The sequence below is a fragment of the Bos taurus genome, chromosome 2 (assembly GCF_002263795.3).
Source record: "Bos taurus isolate L1 Dominette 01449 registration number 42190680 breed Hereford chromosome 2, ARS-UCD2.0, whole genome shotgun sequence".
Taxonomy (NCBI): Eukaryota; Metazoa; Chordata; class Mammalia; order Artiodactyla; family Bovidae; genus Bos; species Bos taurus.
In genome coordinates, this window is record NC_037329.1 from 84,410,035 (window position 1) to 84,437,725 (window position 27,691).

The 27,691-nt window shown below is 36.4% G+C and overlaps 1 protein-coding gene across 4 annotated transcripts in view; it reads right to left on the reverse strand.

The window, feature by feature from the left end:
• The window catches only part of DNAH7 (dynein axonemal heavy chain 7), a 257,550-nt gene that overhangs the window by 35,016 nt on the left and 194,843 nt on the right, over nucleotides 1-27,691 (reverse strand). For all 4 annotated transcript variants that reach the window (XM_059874486.1, XM_025001611.2, NM_001143874.1 and 1 more), the window contains 9 exons: nucleotides 26,382-26,572; nucleotides 22,191-22,324; nucleotides 21,121-21,456; nucleotides 16,497-16,623; nucleotides 15,354-15,548; nucleotides 11,049-11,141; nucleotides 4,202-4,378; nucleotides 3,332-3,493; nucleotides 1,006-1,206 (listed from right to left, as the gene is read on the reverse strand). In XM_059874486.1, coding sequence (XP_059730469.1) covers nucleotides 1,006-1,206; nucleotides 3,332-3,493; nucleotides 4,202-4,378; nucleotides 11,049-11,141; nucleotides 15,354-15,548; nucleotides 16,497-16,623; nucleotides 21,121-21,456; nucleotides 22,191-22,324; nucleotides 26,382-26,572 — 1,616 coding nt within the window. The remainder of the gene's footprint in view (nucleotides 1-1,005; nucleotides 1,207-3,331; nucleotides 3,494-4,201; nucleotides 4,379-11,048; nucleotides 11,142-15,353; nucleotides 15,549-16,496; nucleotides 16,624-21,120; nucleotides 21,457-22,190; nucleotides 22,325-26,381; nucleotides 26,573-27,691) is intronic.

Here is a 27,691-nt window from a genome sequence, read left to right on the forward strand (position 1 = left end):
TATGGTGTGCTGTTTCGGCATTTGAGATTTTTGGTTTGAATTTCAATTCATAAATGTCTGGACTTCTCATGTTTGTGACAACTATTGGAGAGACCTATGGATCTAGAAGGAAGGGAGTGACATTTTGCAAAAGGGCTTATGTCTAGCTATCATGTGCAGAAATGCCCTCATCACCTACCTGGGAGTAACCTGCTCTCTCTGGGCCAAATCAATACAAAAGTTTGTCATACAGCAGGGCTTGAACTATAAAGGTCTGACTTACATTTAAATACGGGCTCCCCTTTTTTTATTACCCCAGACTTTTGTTTAATGAAAGCACTTCTTTATTCTTAATGTTTTCTTTTGATGTGTATTTAAAACACATTCCAACATCAAGAGTGTGGGTTTTTTAATGGCAAAAACTTACCAAGGTTCATAACCCTCTTAAAAAGAAGTTCTTCCATTTTTAATTATGGCAAAACACTGAGAAACAATTTTAGGTCACAGACATTCACACATAGAATTCTAATCATGAAAGCAGTGGGTGGCTTCCCTGCCTGCCTGGTGATGCTAAAAAAAAAGGACCCTTATGAGTCCCATCAATCAGGGAGTAAAATCATTTTGGCTCTCATTATAGTTATATGGAGGAAATATTTTTATGTTTTAATTTAAAGATATGGCTTCAAATAGCAAAGGGCTCAGCTAATATCCTGAAACAGGATTCTCCAACCTTGCAGATTTGTATGGCGAATGGCTTGCAGCTGACTTTCTAAATAGAAGGCTGCATAATTAATAATACCCCACTAGATATCAGCTGAGCAGGAATGAGCCTAGTGGTAAGATTAAAATAAAATATTAATAAAATTGACTTCGGCACAGTCAATAATCAGTAATCAAAACCAACTGCACCGCAGTGCACGAGGCCTATTTAATTTGCAGTTTCACTCAGCACACACATCCAGGACCACCGGGGGCCACTTGAGTTGCTTTACGGGGCTGAGGTAACAAGACTTAGCCATTACTAACAGGCTTTTTGCAGCTGCCAAAGAACTCGGGGTCAGAGATCGGGTCCATGAGGTAGGAGCGAATGATATTGGCCCGTAAACCTTTCGGTGCTTCATTGGTCATTTTCACTCCATTCTGCAGCACAGACACGGGGAAATTTGGAGATGGGTAACTTGTCAGCCAAATTCGGAAATCTGGATGCGTTGTTTCTATGCTTAACTCCTGCAACAAAAACAAAAAGTCAGATATATAAGATACATAAAATGGAAGGAAAATCTCTGGATCATGTGGGCCAGAAGTGGGAGGAAACAGCTGTACAAAATAGGGGTTACTGCTGCAATTGAAGGCAAAAGCCTTAAAATCTAATACTGCCACTGAAAGGACATACGTCACTGGGAAGGCCCAGCGGGTTGCCACTCTCCCTGATACAATTAAAACACATGACCATAAAGTTTACAAAGGCATTACATAATTCAGAGTTGGCCATGATAAAGACTAAGACATTCAAAAAATCTTGTGTCTTCACTGCTGTTGCTGAAATATTTATAGAAATACTTCTCTGCCCCAGAGCCATATTAAGAATGATGTCCTCTTGCTGTAGCCAAGCTGTGAGAATAAGCCACACACTCAGATAAATCAATATTAAGCCAAGGAGGGATGAACAAAAAGGGGGAGGTTTGAAAGACAATAACTGGTGTATCCTGAAGCACTAAACCACACCATTATTAGTGATACTTGTTTATGGGGACAGTAAGGCCTGCTAGGAGGATAAAGGATGACAGAACGCTCATGACTGTTGTGAAGGCACTATCAGGCCTTGGAATAATATCACCGGGCTTTCCCTCTCTCCTGTTTCACTAACTCCTCCCAACTGTCCATGTCAGTCATATCTGTGCTTTTTAAATTGCAAATCTCTATCAGTAAAAAAAAATTTGAGCATTCATGTGGTAAAGGGGTGGGTGGGGAGATTGGAAGGATGCTTTTTAATGAACAGTGAAGGTGCCATCCTTTTCTCCTACTGGCTGGCCTATGCCTGGTGACTTAGGTGGCATGACTCATGGGACTTTGGGTCAACTTCACTCATCATTGAAGGCAGCTCTTGTCTCTTGCATTGACTCTCTAATGGGTATATGATATGATTTGACAGGCCAAGAGAACAGCCCAGAGACAGAGGAACTGTGAGGAAACAGGCACAAACATAAAGCCTCTAATATAAGGCCCAAAGCATGAGAAGATGTTAGTAAAGCAAAAAATACTAAAGAAGTTTTTCAGATAGAAATAAGATTTATTATGGAGGCCTACATTCTCAAGAAAGCATGTTCTCCCAATGAACGTGAAAAAAAGGCCAAGTGGCTGGAGCACAGAAGTCAAGACAGAAACGCCTGAGAAGCAGGCAATGCTCAGATGAAGAAACCATGTTGGGGGCGTGAACATTGTCTTCACACAATGGAAAGCCACGGAAAGGCTCTAAGCAGTGAAGCGTTATTCATTCACAAGTTCAGTAATTATTGACTGATTATGTCCCATGAGCCAGGCATTATTCAAGGTGCTAGAGGTAAACCAGGGAACAAAAACAGTGCATGCTTACATTCTCGTGGGAGACAGACAAAGCAAAATGGTGACAAGTGGCATAAAGAACACCACAGTCTGCTCCTTAGTGTCAGGTGGATGTCTGGATAATGCAAGTTCTATCAGTTTAAGCCTGAAGGACTGTAAGTGAGGAGAGGGCTAGAGTCATGGGTAATTATTTGGACACATTTTTCTCTGTTGAAACCAAGTGCCAGGTTTTCTATTTACTCAGCTGAGCTACATGGGGTTTTCTTTCTGGAATCTCTGACCACAAAGAGAGGGAAGTATCATGACCCACTACAACAGGTGGGTGGGAGGAGTGCTCTTCTGGTTTCAGATTCAGCCTTTGTGGCAGAGTGACAGGCTGTGTGGGTGACAAGTGAATTTCAGAAAAGTTACATCCTGAAGCCTTCCAGTTTAGAGGGGCCACATGAATTTCCCCCGAAAAGCTTTTTTCATTGTTTTTGCTCCACTGCTGTAAAAAATTGCTTTATATTTGCCCTGTGGTTTATTCTTATCTTTGAGGCTGTGCCTCTGGATGAAGGATATTTCTGACCCATGGGATGAGAACTCACCCTTAGTAGGAGGAATTAGGCAAGGCCTGGCCATGGGCTGTCCTCCCGCTCCCAACTTGAGCCCACCTCCCCTAAAATCCAGCCAGGCCACTAAACCTGCAACCCACAAATCACAGGACAGGAGTGGAGTTATTTAAATGGTATGTGCATCACTAATTACACTGGGAGACTACCATCTCATCAAAATAAGCTTGCATTTTTACCTCGCAAACTTTCTCGAGGGTTGGCATCCAAGAGGTGGCAAGGTGACAGTTCTGAAGAACAACCCATGTGCCTTCTTTGACAGCTTTTTCTAACATCTTCATTGCTATGGGCCCTTGGCCTTGACCAAGAGATAAAGAGCTAAGTTTTGTTCCTCCGTATCCCTGTATGAGGATAGTGAAGATGTCATTTAAAATCAAATTTTGAAGAAGAATCAATATTATCATCACAGGAAATGCTCATATTAAATACATTAAAATTTAATCATGCTGCATCCCTCAGAGCTCCCAAGCACACACAGCTCTAGAAAACTTTTCCTGATTAAGAAGCCAATAAACAGATACAACACAAGCCAGAGCATGAAGGAAACAGTCATGGCAATGAACAAAACATCCTGTAGGGTCTTTGATTGCTGAGATCATAGGCAGAAAAAAGTTAAAGAGACTTTCAATATGAGGAGATGGACTAGCCCTGCTACCATGCAGCAACTCCTAAAATTCAAAGCTGAAAACTATGAATAAAGAGATGAACTTACCCCAGTCTCCTCCAGATCTTTGAATAATTATATCTTAACTAATTTGGTTACTTGCATAAAGTTCAGGTAAAAATGCCTATAGCCTCTAATTTCCATTCAAGTTCATTTAAGGAAATCTGTGGGAATGTTTGCCTGGAATTCATTTCTCCTATATCCTTATTCATCTACACTTTTGGGAGATGGTGTCTGTGACTCCCGTCTATTTCTAGAACAATTACCATCTGAATGCCACAGTAGAAGAGTCCTTGAGTTATGGGAGCAGTAGAGGAGAATGCCCTGTCTGAATAGCCACAGTTTATTGACACAAGCAGCTGAAAACAATAGAGTTTTAAGGTACCTGATCATCAGCAAATTTCAGAAGGGCAGCCATGGGATCCGCTCCAGGAGACAGTACGAATATCAGGGGTGCGCAGCAGTTACTGTCTGCAAATGCCTTGGAGAGATCAAATGGGGGTGGTTCAATGAATGCACGCCCCAATCTGTTGGTTATAAATTCTTGCAGCATTGGAATAACCTAGAAAGGGAAAAGAAAGGATTTGAAGGAATATTTGAAATCTGCCTAAAACCTTAAAAACTTATATTCAAAGGTATTTTATAACAAAAGACCCTCCATTTGTTTGTGTATTTGTAACCATTGATAAAGAGTCAAAGGCACAGTTGTCTTTTAGATGGAAAGTATACATTATTTAAACAATAAAAGGTGGGTGATATATATACATATACATATATACATATACATATATATACCTTAAAAACAGTGTTGGTCCTGATGTGGATATATGTGCAGGTAAATGTGTGTATTGAGAAAGAGGGAGAGAGGGAAAGAAAGACTAAGTGTGTGAGGGTTGTGTGTGAGGGTTGGGAGACAAGAAACAGTGAAGGAATATCTTTACTTAAATATCTTTACTTAAATGTTTTTAATGTTTCCACAATTAGATTCATTCAAACATGGGAAGGTATGAATAACCAAGACATGGAACCAACCTAAATGTCCCTTGACAGATGAATGGATAAAGAAGATGTGGTACACATCCACCCAAAAATATCACAACATTGTTAATCAGCTATGTTGTTATTTTGTTCAGTTGCTAAGTTGTGTCTGACTCTTTGCAACCCCATGAACTATAGCACATCAGGCTTCTCTGTCCTTCACCATCTCCCTGAGTTTGCTCAAACTCATGTCCATTGAGTCAGTGATATCATCTAATCATCTTTTCCTCTGTCACCCCCTTCTCCTCTTGCCCTCAATTTTCCCCAGCATCAAGGTCTTTTCCAATGAGTCAGCTCTTTGCATCAGGAGGCCAAAGTACTGGAGCTTCAGTTTCAACATCAGTCCTTCCAATGAATATTCAGGACTGATTTCCTTTAGGATGGACTGGTTTGATCTTCTTGTAGTCCAAGGGACTCTCAAGAGTCTTCTCCAACACCACAGTTTGAAAGCATCAATTCTTTGGCACTCAGCCTTCTTTATGGTCAAACTCTCACATCCATACATTACTGGAAAAACCATAGCTTTGACTATATGGACCTTTGTCAGCAAAGTGATGCCTCTGCTTTTTAAAACACTGTCTAGGTTTGACATAGCTATTCTTCCAAGGAGCAAGTGTCTTTTAATTTCATGGATGCAGTCACCATCTGCATTGATTTTGGAGCCCCCCAAAAAGAAATCTGACACTGTTTCAAAATTTCCCCCATCTACTTTCCATGAAGTGGTAGGACCAGCTATGTTCCAACACAAAATTAAAACTTTTTAAAAAGATGTGGTACATACGTACAATGGAATACTATTCAGCTATAAAAAAGAATGGAGTAATGCCATTTGCAGCAACATGGAGGAGCCAGAGATTATCACACTAAGTAAAGTTGGAGAATGGCAAATATCATATGCTATCACTTACACGTGGAATCTAAAATACGATACAAGTAAACTTATTTACAAAACAGAAGCAGACTCACAAACACACAAAACAATGTTATGGTTATCAAAGAGTTAAGGAGGCAAGAGAGGGATAAATTAGTTCAGGATTAGCTGATACACACTGATGTATATAAAATAGATGAACAACAAAATCCTACTCTATACCACAGGGAACTATATTCAATATCCTATAATAAACCATAATGAAAAAGAATCTGAAAATGAACATATATATATGTATAACTGAATCACTTTGGTGTATACCAAAAATTAATGCAATATTCTAAGTCAACTGTACATCAATACAAAATTTAAAACTATAGAAAGGTATAGAAGAGTAATAACAAATGTGTAAATGCCACAATGGCATGGATATACCTAAGGAGATTACTCATATATTGTTCCTATACAATAAAAATCTACTGAGTAAATGAATAAATTAGGATGTTCTCTTTTATGAAGGTGGGACTCTAATTATAGAAATTCTAAAAAAAAAAAAAAGAAATTCTAAAAAATATTACTGAACAATAAATTCACCTATGCATAAAGTTTCTATTCAAAGGAAATTATTTCATGTTTCAGATATTTTGAATGGGAACAGATATCAAGCTGATGGTAGAAAACTGAAAATATCCTCACTTCCTGTCTCAGGCCTTGTCCTCGCCCTTTTCCCTATTATTCTTTTCCTATGGCTGTCTTTTCTCCCTAGGTTAAGAACAATAACAATTAACAAAGAAAAACAAAATAGTTTTTAATAACCTCTCTCCTCTCAAGGCTAACCTCTTCACTGAATTATAATTTTACAAACAAATCGAAAGCACATGGCTTTTAAGTACATGGTTTCACTTTTAGGAAGTCTGAGCTCTGAGTGTTTCAGGCCGGGGTCATTCACTGAATTTGTGCAAACATGGCAGATGGGAAGTGAGTCCTCTCGTTGTACAGGAAGATCCAGTTAGGGGTGCTCAAATGATAATTTTCATTGTTTCATTTTTAACATTAAAACTGAATAAGATCATAGAAATTGTGGACTTGTGGATACAGTGGGAAAAGGAAAGGGTGGGACGAATTGAGAGTAGATTGACATATATACAGTACCCTGTGTAAAATAGGTAGCTAGCGGGAAGCTGCCGTATGACACAGAGAATTCAGATTGGTGTTCCGTGATGACCTAGAGGGGTGGGACGGGGGAAGGGAGGCTCAAGATAGGGGGAATATATGTATACTTATAGCTGACTCATGCTGTTATACAGCAAACACCAACACAACATTGTAAAGCAGTTGTGTGTGTGTGTGTGTGTGTGTGTGTTAGTTGTTCTAGTCGTGTTCAGCTCTTTGTGACCCCATGAACTGTAGCCTGCCAGGCTCTTCTGTCCATGGAATTTTCTCCTCCAATTAAAAAAATTAAAACACAATAGTCAACACAAAAATTAAAAAACAAAAAAACAACTGAATGAGACCAGCTGTTCCCAAGACTAAACAGTAACTTCTGAGGCAAATGAAACTGCAAGCTATTCAATTTGGAAGGTGATGGAATTGGGTTTGCTTCTGCAATCTGATTATGCAAGCATAAGAACTATAAAATAAAATCTGTCAGGAACAAAAATTACAGACTAATTTAGGCACCCATCTTCCCAAAGGCAGAAAAGAAGTTTGTGGTCTTCTATGTATGTTTTTCTGTGTCTTTCAAGTTCCTACAAGATTTATCTGAGGTTAGAGAAACATATTAGCTTATATTTGACAAGTTTCTTATTAAAAGCTGTTTAATTTGCTTTTTGTTTACAGTCCAGAAGGAGAAAACTGGCCAGAAGCTCTTCATTTTGTAAATGGGCTCAAAACATTCCATACCTTAGTATTTATACATCTGATATGCTTTTGTCAATAAAGCAGTAAAAACTACTGAAATCCAAGGAAAGTGCAAACATTTCATTTTTCCTACTGGTGGTTTAGTGAAAATCTTTTACATTTTTCCAAACTATGGCGTTAGAGAACCTAGCATTTGTGGCTTCTTACCATGGGATGGAGTCGGTTTTGAAGGGAGAGCCGTGGAAAGGAGACAGAAAAAAACTATGGTGACAAATAATATATATTTTATATTAGAGATCAAACAATTACAGATTTCCCTAGTGGAGATATATATCTCATGACTTAGAGATAGCAAAGAAATAAAATCTATTTATGTAGTACTAGCCCAATTGTTGGGAGAAGGCAATGGCACCCCACTCCAGTACTGTTGCCTGGAAAAGCCCATGGATGGAGGAGCCTGGTGGGCTGCAGTCCATTGGGTCGCTAAGAGTCAGACACGACTAAGCGACTTCACTTTCACTTTCCCCTTTCATGCATTGGAGAAGGAAATGGCAACCCACTCCAGTGTTCTTGCCTGGAGAATCCCAGGGACGGGGGAGCCTGGTAGGCTGCAGTCCATGGGGTCGCACAGAGTCAGACACGACTGAAGTGACTTAGCACCAGCAGCAGCAGCCCAATTGTTAGCCTTATATAGCACTGTTCCTTTCTCTGGCATGCTAATACCATTTTTACTTTGGAAAATTATTCTTTTCAAAGCATAATACTATAGTCATATATCATTTTTAAATACATAGTTCCAAAATCAGTGATTTATGACTAGGAATTAAAGTACCTGGTAACAGCAAGATTGAAGGGTTTGAGATTGCAAGTAATAAAAGAGCATACTAATAATTATTTCTATATTAAGGATTGTAGGTATGATGGTATAGATAATGGTAACTAGTTTCTTTACCATCTGACCCATGAAAGATGTCCAAAAAGTATTAGTCACTCAGTCATGTCTGACTCTTTTGTGATCCCATGAACAGTAGCCTTCCATGCACCTCTGTCCATGGGATTTCCTAGGCAAGAATACTGCTGCAGTGGGTAGCCATTCCCTTCTCCAGGAGATCTTCCCAACCCAGGGATCGAACCTAGGTCTCTTGCATTGCAGGTGGGTTCTTTACCATCTGAGCCACCAAGGAAATCTGATAATTATTTATATATTAAGGATTACAGGTATGATAGTATAGTAACTAATTAAATGGTAACTAGCTAACTTAGGATAAATTGAACTATGCTATAGTAGCAAACAGCTTCAAGATTTCAGTGGTTTAACACAACAAAAGCTTACCATCTCAGAAAAGTCATCTGAGTGTCCAGGCAACAAACTCTCCCTGCTCTGACTCAGCATTCCAGCCTGTTTATGGCACTTAAATATCAACATGTGATTCCACAATTTTGACGGCAAGAGGAATATTCTGGAGAATCTCACAATGATAGCTAAATGCTTCCACCCTGACACTTTTGCTCACATTTTACTGGCCAAAACAAGGTTAATGGCCACAATGCCCCCACCTCGAGTATACACAGGAGAGAACCAGGAATATTGCTGAGAAGTATTAATGTTTACACTCTTCCACCTATGCAAAGGAAACTCTAGAGGAGACATGTAAACATATAAGAAAAAGTTATAACACACAGTGCTAAAGCATTTTGCAGAGGAGTTAACAGAGTTAAGAGAAGTAGGACTGTAAGATTAATCTCGACTGATTCAAAAAATGAACAAAAGTCCCTCAGCTTGAATATCTAAATTTCCCAGCTCCCTCATACTCACTTGAAAAAGAGAGTGACTATGGAAAATAATATTTGATCTATTTGGTACTCAATGTATTTTCAGATTAAAATGTCAAATTTTTAAAAACAAACTGGGGAAAAGAAATTTATAGATGAAACTGCTGCAGTTAGGAAACAGCTCATTAATCACTTTTAACTAAACAATATAGACTATGATCGGAAACTTCTCTGTCAAATATTGAGGGAAGAAGGTTAATGGTACACAAAGAGCCATTTAGTGTAACAGTTTTTATCTTAGAAAACAAAGTAAAAAATCTTTGAAAATTAAAAAAAAGTTTTAAAGGAAGAAGTCATATTAGACAAGAGTTTGAACTATTTCATATTCTTTCATATTTAATATTTGCAGTGAAAACTTCTGAGGCTTAACACTAATAGTTTCAGTGAAGATTCATTTTTAAAAGGGCCCCCAAGCTGCAGTTAAATAATGATCAACAATGAGAACTATTTCCAACATCTAAAAGCTGGGCAGCACTATGACATTCAGGGACCCTTGGCACATTGTGGACCCCTTCTTCCATCAGTAAATAGAAAAAATGTACGTTTCAACTGTTTTTGTATAATTAAAATATAACAGACTGGTATATTTTCTCATTTTATTTTCATGAACTCCTAAGAGTATCATGGACCCGAGGTTCTATGCTTAATGGATACTCTGGCCCTGGCTAAGGCCACACCGCCAATTCAAGAAAGAATGACAAGTGTTCATCGAACAGACCCTGACTTACAGAGGAAAGAATGCCTCTATCTTGTATTATCACTGATGTGTAGAAAATTTTTTTAAAAAATAAAGACTGTCTTCATCATACAAGTGTTGATCTTTCTATTGCTGTTAGAATGGAAGCATTATCTTATATCCTTAGCAACTCAAATTGTGAATACAGTAAATTTTGAAGTAATTATGTATACTTTTACTCGAGTAGTAACAGTGGACAATTAGAATATATTTTCAGTTTTTCTTCCAACATTCCCAGTGTCTACAGGTCCTCAGAATTATGTGGATATCTCTGTGGATACGTGTCTTTACACTTAAGTGAATAGTTTGTTTTTTTAAATAGAGTTTAATAATACAAATGAGGACATCAGTGAGTGCTCTCATTTGTTGATATGACAGGTCAGCTGATCCACTGGTTATATAATTTATTACTTAAAGAAATGAAAATTAATAGTGTTAACATTTTCCTTTGTGGTGAGTGATTATGAACATCTTAAAAACAATATTCTACTAGCTTTCCAAAAGCCAGTAAAGAACTATGTACAGGATAGCATTTGAGGAAACAGAAGGTGTAGTAAATCAGCTTCATGTAAACAACATTGACCAATTTCATCAAAACAGTAAGAACAAAAATGTAAAGGAAGTAGATTGTCCATTCCCTTCTCCAGGGATAACAGGAAGAGCTGTAACATAAATAAACTATTAAACATAATCTGGTTAATTACTAATTTAATACAGTTATAATAAATATACACTTTTTACAAAATGACTGCATTAGAGGGAATTGGGGTTATTTCCTGCAGACTCCTTTACCACCCCACCCCCAAGGATTACTTAAGGAAACACATGTTTGGCTGGTATGTGGAGCTAGGAAGGTCTGGAATTCACTGAGCAGCTTCCAAAGACAGCATTTACCTTGTCCGGCCTCAAGCAACGAATGATAAGCATCCGTTGAAACTCACTCGTTTTATCTTCCCAATCGTCAGGAAAAACCTCATGATGTGGTTCCTAAAATGACAGTGGATATAATTCAATATTATTTGGAAGACTTAATAAAACCCCAAAAACCCAGTATTTTGACTTTTAAATTGAGTTTAAAGAAAACATAAAATGATTAAATGAAATTAAGAATGCTAATGTAAATTTTATTAGGTTGGGGCAAAGCTATGAAATAAGAAATAAAAAGAAAATTTTAACTGCCACATAAAATCAAAACTAAGACATTAAATAAGTAGGTTAGTGTCAATATGAACATTAATCAATAGCACAAATGCTTCCTGTTACTACAATAAATGTGCATTAGGAGAATTTTTCCCATTATTTCTCCAAAGGCATTTCAAACCCTGCCAACTAACTACTCTCATTTAGTTCAGTTCAGTCGCTCCATCGTGTCCGACTCGGTGACTCCATGAAAAGCAGCACGCCAGGCCTCCCTGTCCATCACCAACTCCCGGAGTTTACCCAAACTCATGTTCATTGAGTTGGTGATGCCATCCAGCCATCTCATCCTCTGTCGTCCCCTTCTCCTCCTGCCCTCAATCTTTCCCAGCATCAGGGGCTTTTTAAATGAGTCAGCTCTTCGCATCAGGTGGCCAAAGTATTGGAGTTTCAGCTTCAGCATCAGTCCCTCCAATGAAGACCCAGGACTGAACTCCTTTAGAATGGACTGGTTGGATCTCCTTGCAGTCCAAGGGACTCCCAAGAGTCTTCTCCAACACCACAATTCAAAAGCATCAATTCTTCAGCTCTCAGCTTTCTTTATAGTCCAACTCAAACATCCATACATGACCACTGGAAAAACCATAGCCTTGACTAGACGGACCTCTGTTGTCAAAGTAATGTCTCTGCTTTTGAATATGCTGTCTAGGTTGGTCATAACTTTCCTTCCAAGGAGTAAGCGTCTTTTAATTTCATGGCTGCAATCACCATCTGCAGTGATTTTGGAGACCAGAAAAATAAAGTCAGCCACTGTTTCCACTGTTTCCCCATCCATTTGCTATGAAGTGATGGGACCGGATGCCATGATCTTAGTTTTTTGAATGTTGAGTTTTAAGCCAACTTTTTCACTCTCCTCTTTCACTTTCATCAAGAGGCTCTTTAGTTCTTCACTTTCTGCCATAAGGGTGGTGTCATCTGCACATCTAAGGTTATTGATATTTCTCCTGACAATCTTGATTCCAGCTTGTGCTTCTTTCAGCCCAGCATTTCTCATGATGTACTCTGCATGTAAATTAAATAAGCAGGGTGACAATATACAGCCTTGACGTACTCCTTTTCCTATTTGGAACCAGTTTGTTCTTCCATGTCCAGTTCAAACTGTTGCTTCCTGACTTGTATACAGGTTTCTCAAGAGGCAGGTCAGGTGGTCTGGTATCCCCATCTCTTTCAGAATTTTCCCCAGTTTATTGTGATCCATACAGTCAAAGGCTTTGGCATAGTCAATAAAGCAGAAATAGATGTTTTTCTGGAACTCTCTTGCTTTTTTGATGATCCAGTGGATGTTGACAATTTGATCTCTGGTTCCTCTGCCTTTTCTAAATCCAGCTTGAACATCTGGAAGTTCATGGTTCATGTATTGCTGAAGCCTGGTTTGGGGAATTTTGAGCATTACTTTACTAGCGTGTGAGATAAGTGCAATTATGTGGTAGTTTGAGCACTCCTTGGCATTGCCTTTCTTTGGGATTGGAATGAAAACTGACCTTTTCCAGCCCTGTGGCCACTGCTGAGTTTTCCAGATTTGCTGGCATATTGAGGGCAGCACTTTCACAGCATCATCTTTCAGCATTTGAAATAGCTCAACTGAAATTCCATCACATCCACTAGCTTTGTTCGTAGTGATGCTTCCTAAGGCCACCTTACTTCACATTCCAGGATGTCCAGCTCTAGGTGAGTGTGAGTGATCACATCTTCGTGATTATCTGGGTCGTGAAGATCTTTTTTGTACAGTTCTTCTGTGTATTCTTGCCACCTCTTCTTAATATCTTCTGCTTCTGCTAGGTCCGTACCATTTCTGTCCTTTATTGAGCTCATCTTTGCATGAAATGTTCCCTTGGTATCTCTAATTTTCTTGAAGAGATCTCTAGTCTTTCCCATTCTATTGGTTTCCTCTATTTCTTTGCATTGATCCTTGAGGAAGGCTTTCTTATCTCTCCTTGCTATTCTTTGGAACTCTGCATTCAAATGGGTATATCTGTAAGGCGTCCTCAGACAGCCATTTTGCTTTTTTGCATTTCTTTTTCTTGGGGATGGTCTTGCTCCCTGTCTCCTGTACAATGTCACGAACCTCTGTCCACAGTTCATCAGGCACTCTGTCTATCAGATCTAGTCCCTTAAATCTATTTCTCACTTCCACTGTATAGTTATAAAGGATTTGATTTAGGTCATACCTGAATGGTCTAGTGGTTTTCTCCACTTTCTTTAATTTAAGTCTGAATTTGGCAATAAGGAGTTCATGATCTGAGCCACAGTCAGCTCCCGGTCAATATCACAGTAATCCAAGTCTATGCCCCAGCAAGTAATGCTGAAGAAGCTTAAGTTGAATGGTTCTATGAAGACCTACAAGACCTTCTAGAACTAACACCCAAAAAAGATGTCCTTTTCATTATAGGGGACTAGAATGCAAAAGTAGGAAGTCAAGAAACACCTGGAGTAACAGGCAAATTTGGCCTTGGAGTGCAGAATGAAGCAGGGCAAAGGTTAACAGAGTTCTGCCAAGAGAACACACTGGTCATAGCAAACACCCTCTTCCAACAACACAAGAGAAGACTCTATACATGGACATCACCAGATGGTCAACACCGAAATCAGAGTGATTATATCCTTTGCAGCCAAAGATGGAGAAGCTCTATATAGTCAGCAAAAACTACTCTCATTATCTATTACAAAAATAAACATTTATTGCAAACAACAAAGGCTATGCATTACTTTTTATTTTGATAAATTTTGATACCTTTTCAAGAAAGGAATATTTTCAAATGTGTATATTAAGGAAGGGGCTTCCCAGGTGGCACAGTGGTAAAGAATCCACCTGCCAATACAGGTGACTCAAGAGACTCAAGTCGGATCCCTGGATTAGGAAGATTCCCTGGAGTAGGAAATAGCAACTTGTTCCAGTATTCCTGCCTAGAAAATTCCAAGGACAGAGGAGCCTGGCAGGCTACAGTCCATGAGGTTGCAGAATTAGACGCGACTGAGCACATGCGTGTTCCTTCCCCTTCCCCCCGCCACACACACAATGTAAAGAAGCAGCCAAAGAATGTTATTACAAATATGCAAGAAGAGATGTATCAAGATCCCAAGAGGAGGAACACACATGGGAAAATAAGACCCTTGTGTTTTTGAAACAGCTGGGAAAGCTATAGTATCTCAGGTCAGAAATCTCCATGCTTCAGCATAGGGAAATTTCTATTTAAACTAGACTCAACTACATACAAACACATATTTGCCTCTGGAAAAAGTATTTTTATTATTAACAAGGATCAATCCAAAAGAGATCCAAACCAAAATATTTAAATTCATGTGCAGACACATTCTATCATGTATAGTACAATAAACAGGTCACCAAAGTGTTCTCTACGCATCCTGCTTTTTCTCCCCTCCAACCCCCACCCCCCAAAAGAACTGTTGCATATTAAGCCCAAGGAAAGAAAAATATCAAAAAAGTAGAAACACTAGAAAAAATTAACCGGGAATCACAATGTTAGCCCTTGTGCTAAGGAAAAAAGTGAAGGAAGGCAACAATTTGTTTATATTCCAGAAGGGAAACTGAGCATCATGGCATATGTTAGCTACAGTAATCTCCAACTAGCAAGATCAGGTCTCATGAAAATTATTTGGGAACTATTATTTTTTCCCTCTCATCAAATGACAAAAATATTTATTAGTTTGTGCCCTGTGTTCAGAAAATCTAAACAAAACCTGTTCTATAAAATTTTAAGTCATCTGCCATTATGACTGCCAAAGTCTAAGTTGATAATAAAAACCTGGCATGAAAATCCATAAAGAATACTTTTAAGGACCATGCAACTTTTTTGCATCTTTACAGATTCCATGGAATTTAAAGAGAAGTACAAACAGTACCAATTAGAAAGTGGGGATAGCCTAATCGAAACATTATATTTGACGAGCTGTTTAATGCTTACTTACAGACAAGAATAAATTATTTGACATTATTTTCTCCATTTAAAAACTTTGAAACAAGCAAGAGAGTTAAAAGCATACCAAACTGTCATATACTTTTTTCCATCCATCCTTTAAGCGCATAAACTCCCGACGAATGTTTTTGAAGGCAGACAAATCGTCCAGTCGACATATTTCATCCCAAGATTTTTGAGGAAGCCATGTACAAGGGTTGGCATGAGGATTATCCAGGCCAATGCCACCAGTTAACAGAAATCTCCACTCGGCTTTATTAATCTTTGGAAAACAAAGTAGCGTGAAGAGTCAGAAATGAGTTCATCATATACACAGGTAACTTACAACCATTTAAAAAAAATTGACTGATTTTCAAGTTTCAAATATTCCCCCATAAAATTCTAGTTATTGGTATAGGTCAGTATTGATTCATAAGAAATCAATGTATTCATTATAACTAGTTTTCAAAATAGTTCCATTTTAGAGAGCTACTTGTTGATAATTTTCCTCCAGAATTTCTGATCTAAACATGGAAATCTGAATTTTATTCTTTTTTAATATATGCCTTCCAAAATGACTGCTAAGAGTTTTATTGTCTGTAAAAGTTGTGGGAAGACAGAAAGCCATGTATCTGCCATGTTTTCAATTGTTTTCTATAAAATATAATGAGTTACTGCTATGAAATTTTTGCAAGAAATACTAAAATGTTTCTTCAAAATTCAACTAATACTTCGCCATATGAACTTAATAAAGCTTAAACACATGTGTATAAAATAATGAATTTACACACCTCTCTTCCATTCTTAAAGCGCTTCCCATATTTTAAGTAAACAGATTTGAAACATAGCTAAAATTACTGAATGGTATTGTTAAGCCCAATGGTTAGCTTTGACAAACTTGCAAAAGTTCCTAAAAACATGACCATTTATCCTATTACTTGGGATACATATATCAATACATTTAGTAAGTTTATATGCATCCTTATATATGAGATTCTGACAGAAACTATTTTAAGCTAAACCATACAAAAATTTAAGTAGTAATAGTTACATAAGGAATTCTGCTTAATTTATTTTTCACCTCTGTGAAATTCAGTCTAGTTGTGATATCTTGCCTTCACTATAATAATTGCTAACTATTAACAATCCTTTTATATATATTCCCACACAAATTCATAAATTAATGAATTCACATTAATACTTTCTCCCCATAAATTAAAACAGTACTGACCAATCGCTCATGTATCAGCAGATTTACAGTTAGACAAAAGGAAAAAAGCAGTTTATCCTTTTCAAAGAGGGATCGGCAGACATTAACATAAAGGGAATAAGTGAAGTGATCCTTGAGAATTTGAAGCCTAAGGGTCAACAGAAAGAAAAGTAAATAAATAAAAATGCATTATTCTCTCAAAAAATGCTCTTGGGGAGACCTATTATAAACCATTTAGATGTGTGTTTTTCTAATAAACTTTCTGGTTAATTATTCCCAGAACAAATCAAGGATTCTCATTAACTGGGGGCACCAATTTGAGAGTTACACAATGTAGGAATACTTCAGTAGAATTGCATTTTTACCATCAACTGACTTTTTTTTACAAAACTTAATCTTCCTTTTGGAAAAAAGGTCAATGCATGGTATATTAATCTATTACATTTAACAGTTTTTGGACTATTTAAAACTATAAAACATTTCTTGGGGTAAAACTGGATTTCCATATTTCATAAACTTTTACATATATTCTATATGATATATTATTATAAATGAACAGACTAAAGTTAATAGTTTCTTTATTAAATTAAGTTTAGAAGAGGGCTACTCTGTTTATAAATCCATAAAAGCTGGACTAATAATACAACTCGATAAACTACATTTTTATTTACCACATAGACAAGTCATAGAAATATGAATAATCACAATATTTGCAACTAACAACATCCTAGTAAATGCTAACTTGTGTGATTGGTATTCATAGTAAGCCTTAACATGAGAAAAATTATTATTTTCAATGCTGATGTGTGATACAGTGTTTAAGGTATTCATGCTCCCTCTGATGAATTTGTTCATTTGAATAACCTTACAGAAAAGGAATTTATATCAGGAATCTGAAAGAAGTGAACACATTTGTTCTAATTTGGGGATTTAGCCAAAGGAAAAAATTGATGATGGTGACATTTATATTTATTACTGTGTTATTTATAATACAAAAGCTGGAGACTACTTGCAAATCTTACAATAAGAAAATTATGAAGAAAATTATGGTGCATTCATTAAAAATATATTGTACAGCTGCTAAAAATTATATTTCAAAAGAATATTTAATAACATGGGAAAATTATCTTGACAGAAGTAGAAGGGAAAGAAAAATTTCTGTGTGTGCACACAGGCATATGTGATCTTGCATGTATTTTTGAGAGTGAGAGTCAGAGAGATTGATTTCAGTGTGGTTCCTGTAATAAAGTTATATTCTAGTTAGATTTTTGTTTCTGTATTTTTTTGCTACAGTTATTTATTTTCCATAATAAATTCGAATGCATTAAAATTTTATAAAGACAGATGATTCCAATTATTATGGTTATTTCATAGTATATACATAATATTTATATATTTAGTTATATGTTTGGTATTATTAAATAATAATTATTATGAATAGTAACTATCAGAATACAAACAAAAAAAGATATTTTTATCTCTCATGAAAGAAAATTAGAAATAATTTTAGACCAATATTAAGATTCTCCAACAATTTAGTAGTCTACTGTTAATAGTCATATCCTTCCTATGCTTTTGTTTTAGCTATAAACTAATCAGTGCCCAGAGACCACAGGTTATCTAATGTTTTTTTGTCCAGCTTTATTGAGGTATGATTGATAAGTAAAAATTGTACATATTTAACAGATTATCTGATTTTTATCAATGACTGACAAATAAAAAAATGATTTCTATGAGAACTCTAATTTCTGAATGAGATCTTGCTTCCTCCTACTTTTTACTTAAAAATAAAAAAAGGAAGATTAAACAAGATTACTAGTAGAGTCTCCCTTGTGGTAGCCATTTTGGAATTCTATTTGGCAATATTTATTAAAATTAAACATAAATATACTCTGCTATGATTAATTCCACTCCTGGATATGTACTTACCAGATAAATGTACATACAAAAGCCACATACAAGAGTGTACAAGACAGCAAAAATTCATAGCAGCTCCAAACTGGAAGCTACCCAAATGTCCTCAGCAGTAGAATGAATGAAAAATTTGTGGTACAGTGAAAGGACAAATAAAAATAAGAGGCCCAATCTTTTTATACTGAAAATGTTAAGACGAGATTTCCCTCTCCTCTTTTTCCTTAGAGCATTTACTTTTGAAAGTTTAAAATTGTAAGTACCTTCTCTTTGAAATATAGGTAGGCTTTTTGTCAACTTTACGACCCAGGAATGTCCCTTCTAAAGATCTGAGCCATTTTCATGGGCTAACTTCATGGGCACCCGACTCTGAGCTGCCAAACTACATCCTATCATAAAGATAAGACATTTGTTTTTCCTCTGGATGAAGCCAGTTTGCTAAAGTCGGGAAAGTTAGATCTCTGTCTTTGTACTCTCTTAGTGAACTGCTGCTGGTGCTGCAGATCACATTCTAATTTAATACTTAATCAGTAAAAAATTGTTTTCTTTCTCAACTACTTTGTGGAGAAATTTTCTGGATTGGGAGAAGATTTGCTTTTACACTTCCCCAACAATATAGGATCATAGGGAATGCACCCACATTTAACAATGAAAGTGAATAAACCACTTCTTTGCACTGTGCAAAAATATAAATTTCACAAACACAATGTTAAGTGCAAGATGTCAGATAAAAAAGAGCACAGACCATGTAATTCCATTTAAATAGCATTCTAAATTAGGCAACACTCATCTCTAGCATTGAAAAGTCAGGACAGTGATTACCTGGGGGGATGTGGGTTATAGTGACTAGAAGGGGACACGGAGTGGTTTCTGGGCCATTGATAATGTCCTATGTCTTGACCTGGGTGTTAGTTACACAGGTGTGCTCACATAAAATTTTATTTTGCAAATGCTTCTGATTTCTGCATGTTTCTCTATGTATAGTAATAACTTCAAAGTTTTCAAATGTACTTTTTAATATTTACTCTTTGGTTCCAGAATTATATTTTTAAGATCACTGTAGTCATAAATATGATTTTCATTGTTTCCAAATGAAAGGATTTTAACTAAAAAGAAAAAGGCACATTTTGTTTTCTGGACTTTATTCAAATCTTACATCTGGGTAAAAGAATTTGATTTTCTATAAATTGTAAGGAGCTATATTATAATTATGAAGAAAGAGATATCATATCTGTGAGTAAATACTAATTTCATATAAATGAGATAGTAAAGAAACCAGTAACTATTTTTAAAGTCTAAAATTGTCCAAATTTATAAAACTTATATACAAAATAGGTCTTTAAGAGAAAAATCAGTTTTTCTCTAGACTCCAACAGATTTTAAATTAATTAAAATGATAATACTCTGGTAGTCTTGTTTTAATCAAGATAGAAATTAAGAACTGTGATAAAAAGCAGAACATCATTTACTGTGTCACTCTATGTGATTAGCTCTGTGATAAGTTCTAGATTCTAGGAATATTAAAAAAAAATTATTGCCTCAGGGAACTCAGAATCTAATGTGAAAACCAGACATGCTTGTTCAAGTAAGTAACATAATGTAAATGGCTGGGAACTTTCATAAGAAAGGTCACTTAAATTTCTGTTTTCTGTATTTCAGTAATCCTTGCGCATCTTGAAAATGTCAGATACTGAGAGAAATATTTTCAAATTTCATAATATAAAGAGAAACTTTTAAACTCTACCATCGTGCATTCCTTCCCCAAAGATATCCTCTTCCTCCCTTTCTTCTCTTTCTCATGGGCAGGTATTTGAAAAGTTGTTTGCTAAGCCAAGTGTCAGTGTTACACCTTCATTAGTCTCCTATACAGGCTTGTAAAATAATGAATGATACTAACCAAAGATTACTCAGTCTAAGAATATTTAAAATTTAGCAAAATTCTACCATGATAAATGAAAGAATTCACTTTAGACTTAGGAGATGAGCATTTTGGACTTCTAAAAGGTAATTCTTAAATGTGAATGATATTAGTAAATTGACTTTCCTTTGTGAGTATGAACAGCTAGAAAACTGAAGTATCTAGCTCTGTGTTGATCAATAAAGTTATAAAGGGCAAAGATTGTAATTATTATCTTGTTCAAGAAATAATTTAATGTTAGACTCTATTAAAAACATGTTTTAACTGAGCTAAAGTTTATCTCACTGATAACAAAAAAAATGAAATTTTTATTCTCTCATAGACTATTCCATTACTTATTTCAATAGCCAACAGAAAAATAGGTATTTATGAAAACAAATATCACAATCACAGCAGACGGTTTTTTTTAAAACTTTTTTATCTGTCAGTTTTATATATGTGTATATTAAAATGTGAATTTGTAACTTCTGGAATGCAAGCTCACAGAAAGTAAGAATTGTATCTTTAAGGGATATTACTTCCTCTTTCCATACCTCCAATCATAAATACATTTTGCAAATGATGAATAACGCTTCCTCTTTTCAGTATTACATTATAATCCCATATCTCTGTAAACAATTTCCTGGCAGACTGAATTTGGACACATCTGTTCAATGTCTAACCCTCAAATTTATTTCTGTTTCAATGATTAATCAAGTGCATTCTAGCTATATGGTTGTAAGGTGAACACCATGCTGAAACAACAGTGAAGGCCACCAATTACTACATTTCATGCATTAGTTATTATTTGTATTAATTAGCATTGCTTTTACGTACCTTTTTGACAAAATTTCTGACTTCTCTGAATTTTCAATAGACAGGATGAAAAGGTTAATAAACCAGGTCAGTGAGTATTGGTACATGGGCTCGATGTTTGCTAAATCAGCAATAGAAAAAAACAGGATGGTGGAATGAACGGCAATAGGTCGATAGCCCATGCGGGTGCTGTCAATCTTCTTCTCTGTCTCTTCGGCTACTTCCTGCTTTTGAGAAATCTCATTAGCCAAAGCCTTGGAGGAAGATAATATCTTAATGGCAGTTTCATCTTCTAATATATTGCCTTCCGAAGATGAAAGAACTTCTAAAATCTTGTCTTCTATTTCTTTTAACTGCCTGGAATAAAAAAAAATATTTCTCAGAAGAAGAAATCATTACAAATCACTTCATGTATATATTCTTTTATAAGAAACAGAGAGCATGTAATCTAAAGAAATACATCACATTGTGACAAATATCCGGAACGGTGATGCCATATAATTAATTTCTTATCTTGCAAAATGTCAAAAAGACAGGCCTTTCTGCTCCACTTCTCTTTCTAATGATCATTTATGTGGTAACTAGAGAGAGATAGTAAGCCATCTACTCCGCCATCAAGTAGCTCAGCTCCCAATTGAATAGAAAGTATCACTCCATTTATTTTCTGAAATTTTTCATGACTTATAGGGCATTACCCTTTCTACCAATGATATAGATAGAACAAGCAGAAAGTGATATGCAACATATTCATTCAGACTATGCTCCAGTAAAAACACATATCCTCAGCTACATAATGAATACTAAAACTTCTGTGGTAAAACTTCGTGGAATAGTTGAAAATACATTGCCTTGACTTGCGGCAGGTCTTCTAATCCTTTCAGTGCCTGAGAACTTGTATGTAAAAATATACTCTGCAATGCAATTTTCCAAATTAACATACAGACTGTAATATCTTTTATTTTCCACTCAAGTCTTTTCATTCAATGCACTTATTAAATTTAACAACGTAGATCTTTAATATGTACTTTAATTGATTCTAAGTGATCTTGAAACAAGTTAAGAATAATTATGTATTTTATAATATATAAAACCTTTTGTTTTCAGCTCCTTGTAATATTAAGGCTTGCTTTTCTTCTTCAAGATCTGGCCTTTCTCGTGCTACCACAATTCCCAAAAGCTGATCCTGCATCCCCTCAGAAGTGATCATGAAGTTTAACAGTGTCACCTGTAAATGAGAGTAAACAACAATTGCATCAATATTTCTGTTGAGAAAGCCTCTGCTTATATGCTTCAAATTCTAATCTTAAAGTTGACTCTAATATCATAGTAGTATACATGAAGGAGCTTCCATGATGGTTCAGCACTAAAGAATTCACCTGCAACGCAGGAGATGTGGGTTTAATTCCTGGGTTGGGAAGATCCCCTGGAGGAAGAAATGGCAATCCACTACAGTAAGCTTGCCTGGAAAATCCCATGGACAGAGGAGCCTGGTGAGCTACAGCCCATAGGGTTGCACAGAGTCAGACATGACTGAGTGACTGAGCACAGTATATATAAAAGGTAAATTTGTGGAGACTGTGATTAAGGATATAGGCAAACTGGATTGTTGAATTAAAAACCTGCAAAAGTTTCTCATGGTCATAAATGTAATACTTCAGAGAGTTGTGTTTGGTGATCAGTTAATTGTTATTTCAAATTCGTCCAACTTCTGACAACCCATTAATCCTAAAATCAGTCAGAATCAGGCTGCAGGCCAACCTACATATTGGCTGGACCAGCTGATTTATGTTTTAAGGAGCCTTGTGGTGTCCAAAAGCAGAGGAGATAAGAGAAACAAACAGATATAAGAGAAAAAAGAACACAGTGATGACTTGTCATGAGTATATATTAGGTTTGCCAAAAAGTTCGTTTGGATTTTTCCTTAAGATGTTTCAGAAAAACTTAGGGGCTTCCCAGGTGGCTCACAGGAAAAGAACTGCCTATCAAGCAGGAGACCAGGGTTCAATCCATGGGTCTGGAAGATCCTCTGAAGAAAGAAATGGCAACTCATTCCAGTATTCTTGCCTGCGAAATCCCGTGGATGAAGGAGTCTGGTGGGCTACAGTCCATGGGGTCACAAAGTGTTGGACACAACTTAGTGACTAAACAACAACAGCAACCACAACATACTATAATATAATCATATCACAATATAGCACATTATATTGTATCATGTTACAATATGATACTCAGCCACTGTTATGAACAAAGGAATACACAGTTCACCAGCATCCCTCAAGATGCAGTCCGCTAACCCTGCTTCATCTCAGCATTTAATGGCTCTTACACACAGGTCTCTGCTGCCTGAGTCTTAAAGTTACCTCTCTCCTAAGTCTTTCCTATAAGTGGGAAAGTAATCATGCTTAGGTCTCTCTTTGTAAAAAGCAAAAAACAAATCATCCACACAATCTCCTTCAGCTCTTGAAGGATCTCTCTTTGTGCCTTTGTAACTATTAAATGCATAACTGAAAATGTTATTTGTATATTCTTTTGTTTCTGCCTCACTTCATTCCTTAGCCCTCTACAATCTGCTCTCATTCCTGCCTCGACATACCCATCAATACTCACAGCAATAAATTATAGCAACTTTCTAGCTCTGGTCACCAATGGATCCATAAACCAATAAACACCTGATCTTGGCTTAATTTGACCTCCCTTGTTCCCCTGATTTTTTAAGCATCTATTGTGCAGTCTTCTGCCTTCACGTCTTGAATTAAGGTCTGCACCTGTGTCCTGAGCATCACTTTCCACTTCTCCCTTTCACATGCCTTTCAATGTACCTACCTTGAACTGACTGTGAAATCTCAGACACACAGACTATAAACCATCTGCATATGCTTCAGCCCTGACTGCTGAGCTGGGAGAACTTATGTTTTCCCACCTTCCTTGTAAGAGAATTATTTCCTCTTTGGAGACAGAGTAATTCTGTTTTTGTGAGAAATTTCCTACCTGCGAGCAGGAAGTGTAAAACAGCTCCTTGATGTACCCCTGTGAGGGTGACGCCCTCCTCCACACACAACCAGGCACCTTCTCCACGGTACTGTCTTCCAATTAAACCTCTCCCCTAGCTTGCCCCATGGCAGGCCTTGGATTCCACTAAGTGTGATTACATAGGCACTTGTAATCATACATTTATATGGAATAATAAGCAACACTCCTTTAAATTGAGCTATTAAAAATGATTAAATGTTGTCATGCAACTCTCTACTGCTTCAGAATTTAGTCATGGAAAAATTACCATTAATGTTTCTAAGAGATTTTCCCTGTTAGGCTGAGAAACCAAGTATACAGATTACATTCATTTCAATCCCCAAACCAGTGTCACAGTGCTCAGAGAAATGTCTGTTTGACAACTTTTACCTCAGACACAAGGAGGTATTCATTCATATCCCATTCATGTTAGATCTTTTGACATCAAGATTTTGCAAATCTAGCCATTTTGCTAACAAACATTTAAAACCATACAAATATGGCTTCAAATTTCATTTTCATTTAGATTCAAATGAATTATAGCAGCACAGTATCATCCCCTGGGTACTTTTGAAAGCAAAAGGTACATAAAAGATCCTAAAAATAAGATCAAGAGGAAGTATTTTAATTTGTAAATGAAAGCAAGTAACTGCCTCACTATGTTTTCTAATCCCTCTTTAATCAATCCCAGCAATTAAAAATAATGAAGCAATAAGACACTCTAGGGATCTCAAGGATTTCAATCATAAAATAGTTCCCTATCCACAGTGGTTTATGACTTCAACTATAACTAGTTATACTGTACATAAATTGTTATTTATGTTATCTGTGATCTTTTCATAAATTTTACTGAAAAGTAAAAAAAGATATTCCATGTGATTTATTAAAAAAGCTTTTTGGTAATGCAGCTTCAGGATTTTATTTTCTTTTATGAGTCATTCTTGTCCACTGAAAGTTAAATAATAATTCTAATAGTTAACAATCATACTACTATTAGTGGGTCTTATTATAAGCATTTTACATAGATTATTTAGTCTTCACATCACTCTATGAGCTAGACACTAATTATTCCCATTTTATAGATGAGGAAACTGAGGCACAGAGAGGTTAAACGACATAGCCAAAGCCACACCACTGGTAGGTGACAGAGCCGAGATTTGAATCAAGGAGGTCTAACTCCAGAATCCGTGCTCTTCACTACTAGCAGATGTTGCCTCTCCTAGTAGTACTTAACACAATTTTTAAGTGTTTGGATAACATATTTATTTTAATAATAAAAACAGTGGCTAAGAATTTTCATATTTTAACATTGTGTTTTAAAAACTAAGCTCAAGGGTCACTCCACCTTCCCCCAGTCTTCCTGGCTTCCCTGAACGTCCAGTCTAAAGTGTGTCCCCAACTCTGAGTCGCTCTATGCCTTTTTAGTCATAAAAAATGTCACTTGACATATACATTATTTACAGTGTAAGCCTCTTGAGAGCTTTTTACCTTTCATGTATTTTCACCTTTGAGGGCATGAATTATTTCATCTTCGTGTTTTCTCTGGCTCTATAGAGAGATGCCTATGTTAATTTAAATATTTCTAATAATGAACAGTGTTTGAATTCTCTGAATAAATCTCATCTCTATATATGTTTCTTTCAAAATCTGAATATTTCTTAACATCCTCTCCTCTGGGCTTCTATAAATGAAAACTATCCTTCCCTCCCTCATTCATTCATTCTACAAAAATGTGTCAAACATCAAATGCCAACCGGGGCTAGGAACTGGGAATAATGAATGGAATAAGCTCCTGAAGCTTGGTTACAGTTCAACATCTCAAGTCATTTTAGTCACTGACTATAATTTTAACTTTACTTTTTAAAGGAATGTTGAGTATTTTAAAAGTTCCTTAAAATCAGATAGCAGCAACCTTATTCTGAGAAAGAATGAAGCTCTGTTCCTGAATCCCCATTCTAAGAATTAGCATATTATCATTTATGGCAAAGAAAGAATGTGCATGTGTGTCATCTATTTTTAACAGTGAAAATCCAAGAATAATATTGATTGCAGAAATTAAATTATCATGGTCTTTTTTCACTGCATACTGAAGGCTCCTTTATTACTGACATGCACACACAAAAGCAACATTTGGAAATTATTATAGCAATTTCAGGAAATGCCAAACAAGGACAAAATCCATTTTACTTAGAAAGACCTGTTTTCCTCATGGCTCAGGAGGAAAATACAGACTTGCAAAAGCTGGTAAAGAAACATTTATTTTAGATACTGGCCTTTACTGAAGTTTCAGGAAGATAATGAGGATTTCTTAGCTTGGTAGTAATATAAAAGCGGAAGTCTGGTGAATATTCAATGGTAGAGTCCCCAAGTCGTATGCATGTACTTCCACCCTGCTTAAAGGTCTGTTTTAGTAGAAGAGGTTCCAGGATCGGATCCAGTTCTTCTCCCACATTTTCTAGCAACACTGGAATAAAATCAGAAAAAGATTTCATGTTATTTTAAATAGTGACTATAAACTTCCAACTCTCAAAATTCTTTCAGCCTTCTAAATTGCTGCTGTTTCTGGTTGCCCATAAAACTATTTTTGTCCTCTGAGTATAAAGAAGTGCGCCATACCATCATTAAAAAGTCCACAAATAACCAACGCTGGAGAGAGTGTAGAGAAAAGGGAACTCTCCTTTGCTGGTGGTGGGAATGTAAATTTGTGCGGCTACTATGGCAAACAGTATGCAGGTTCTCAAGCGATTAAAAATAGAGTTGCCATATGATCCTGCAAATTTGAAAAGATATATCCACCTCAATGTTCATTGCAGCTCTTCTATTTTTAAACCTGTTTTATTCAATATCACTGTACTCACAAACACTAGGCATCATGTTGGCCTTTTCTCGTCATCCTCACAACTTTGAAAAGCATCAAATATTATTACCCTAGTTTTACAGATGAGGAACCTGAAGCAAGGTGACTGTAATAAAGTTTTCATCTAGTGAATGACAAAAGCAGGAACTTGAACCAAGCAATCTGTCTCCTTACACAGCTCTCTTAAACACCATGTGATACTGCAAGCATTCAAAACTACATTCATGACTTCTATAATTTGATAGGTAAAAAATACTATCAAAATGTGTATTTTGGGCTTGATGCTTTAGGTGCTCTTTGCCTAACTATACTTTTTCTTCTAGAAACTGTATGCTAAAATATTTGCCTATTTTCCTGTCGTGTGGCATGTTTTCACCATTAGGTTTCGCTGCAAGTGATTAAAAAACCCCAAGTACTAGTGACACAGCAAGAAGGAATTTATCTCTCATGTAAAGGGGAGCCTGAGGTCATCGGTCCAGGACTGAAAGCACAGTGGGTTTAACTCTCAGAGATCCAAGTTCCTGCTATCTTGCTGCTTCACCATTTTTGGCATATGGCTTTATCTTTTGGGCCAAATTAGTCTTTCAAAGAAAATGCACATTGCAGCCATCAGAAAGAAAAAAAAGAAAGAAAGAAACAGAAAAGAAAGAAGCATCGTTTAAGGGATTTTCTGGGAATCACAAATGGCACTTCTACTTACATTCACAGAAGTTAGGAAATTTATTC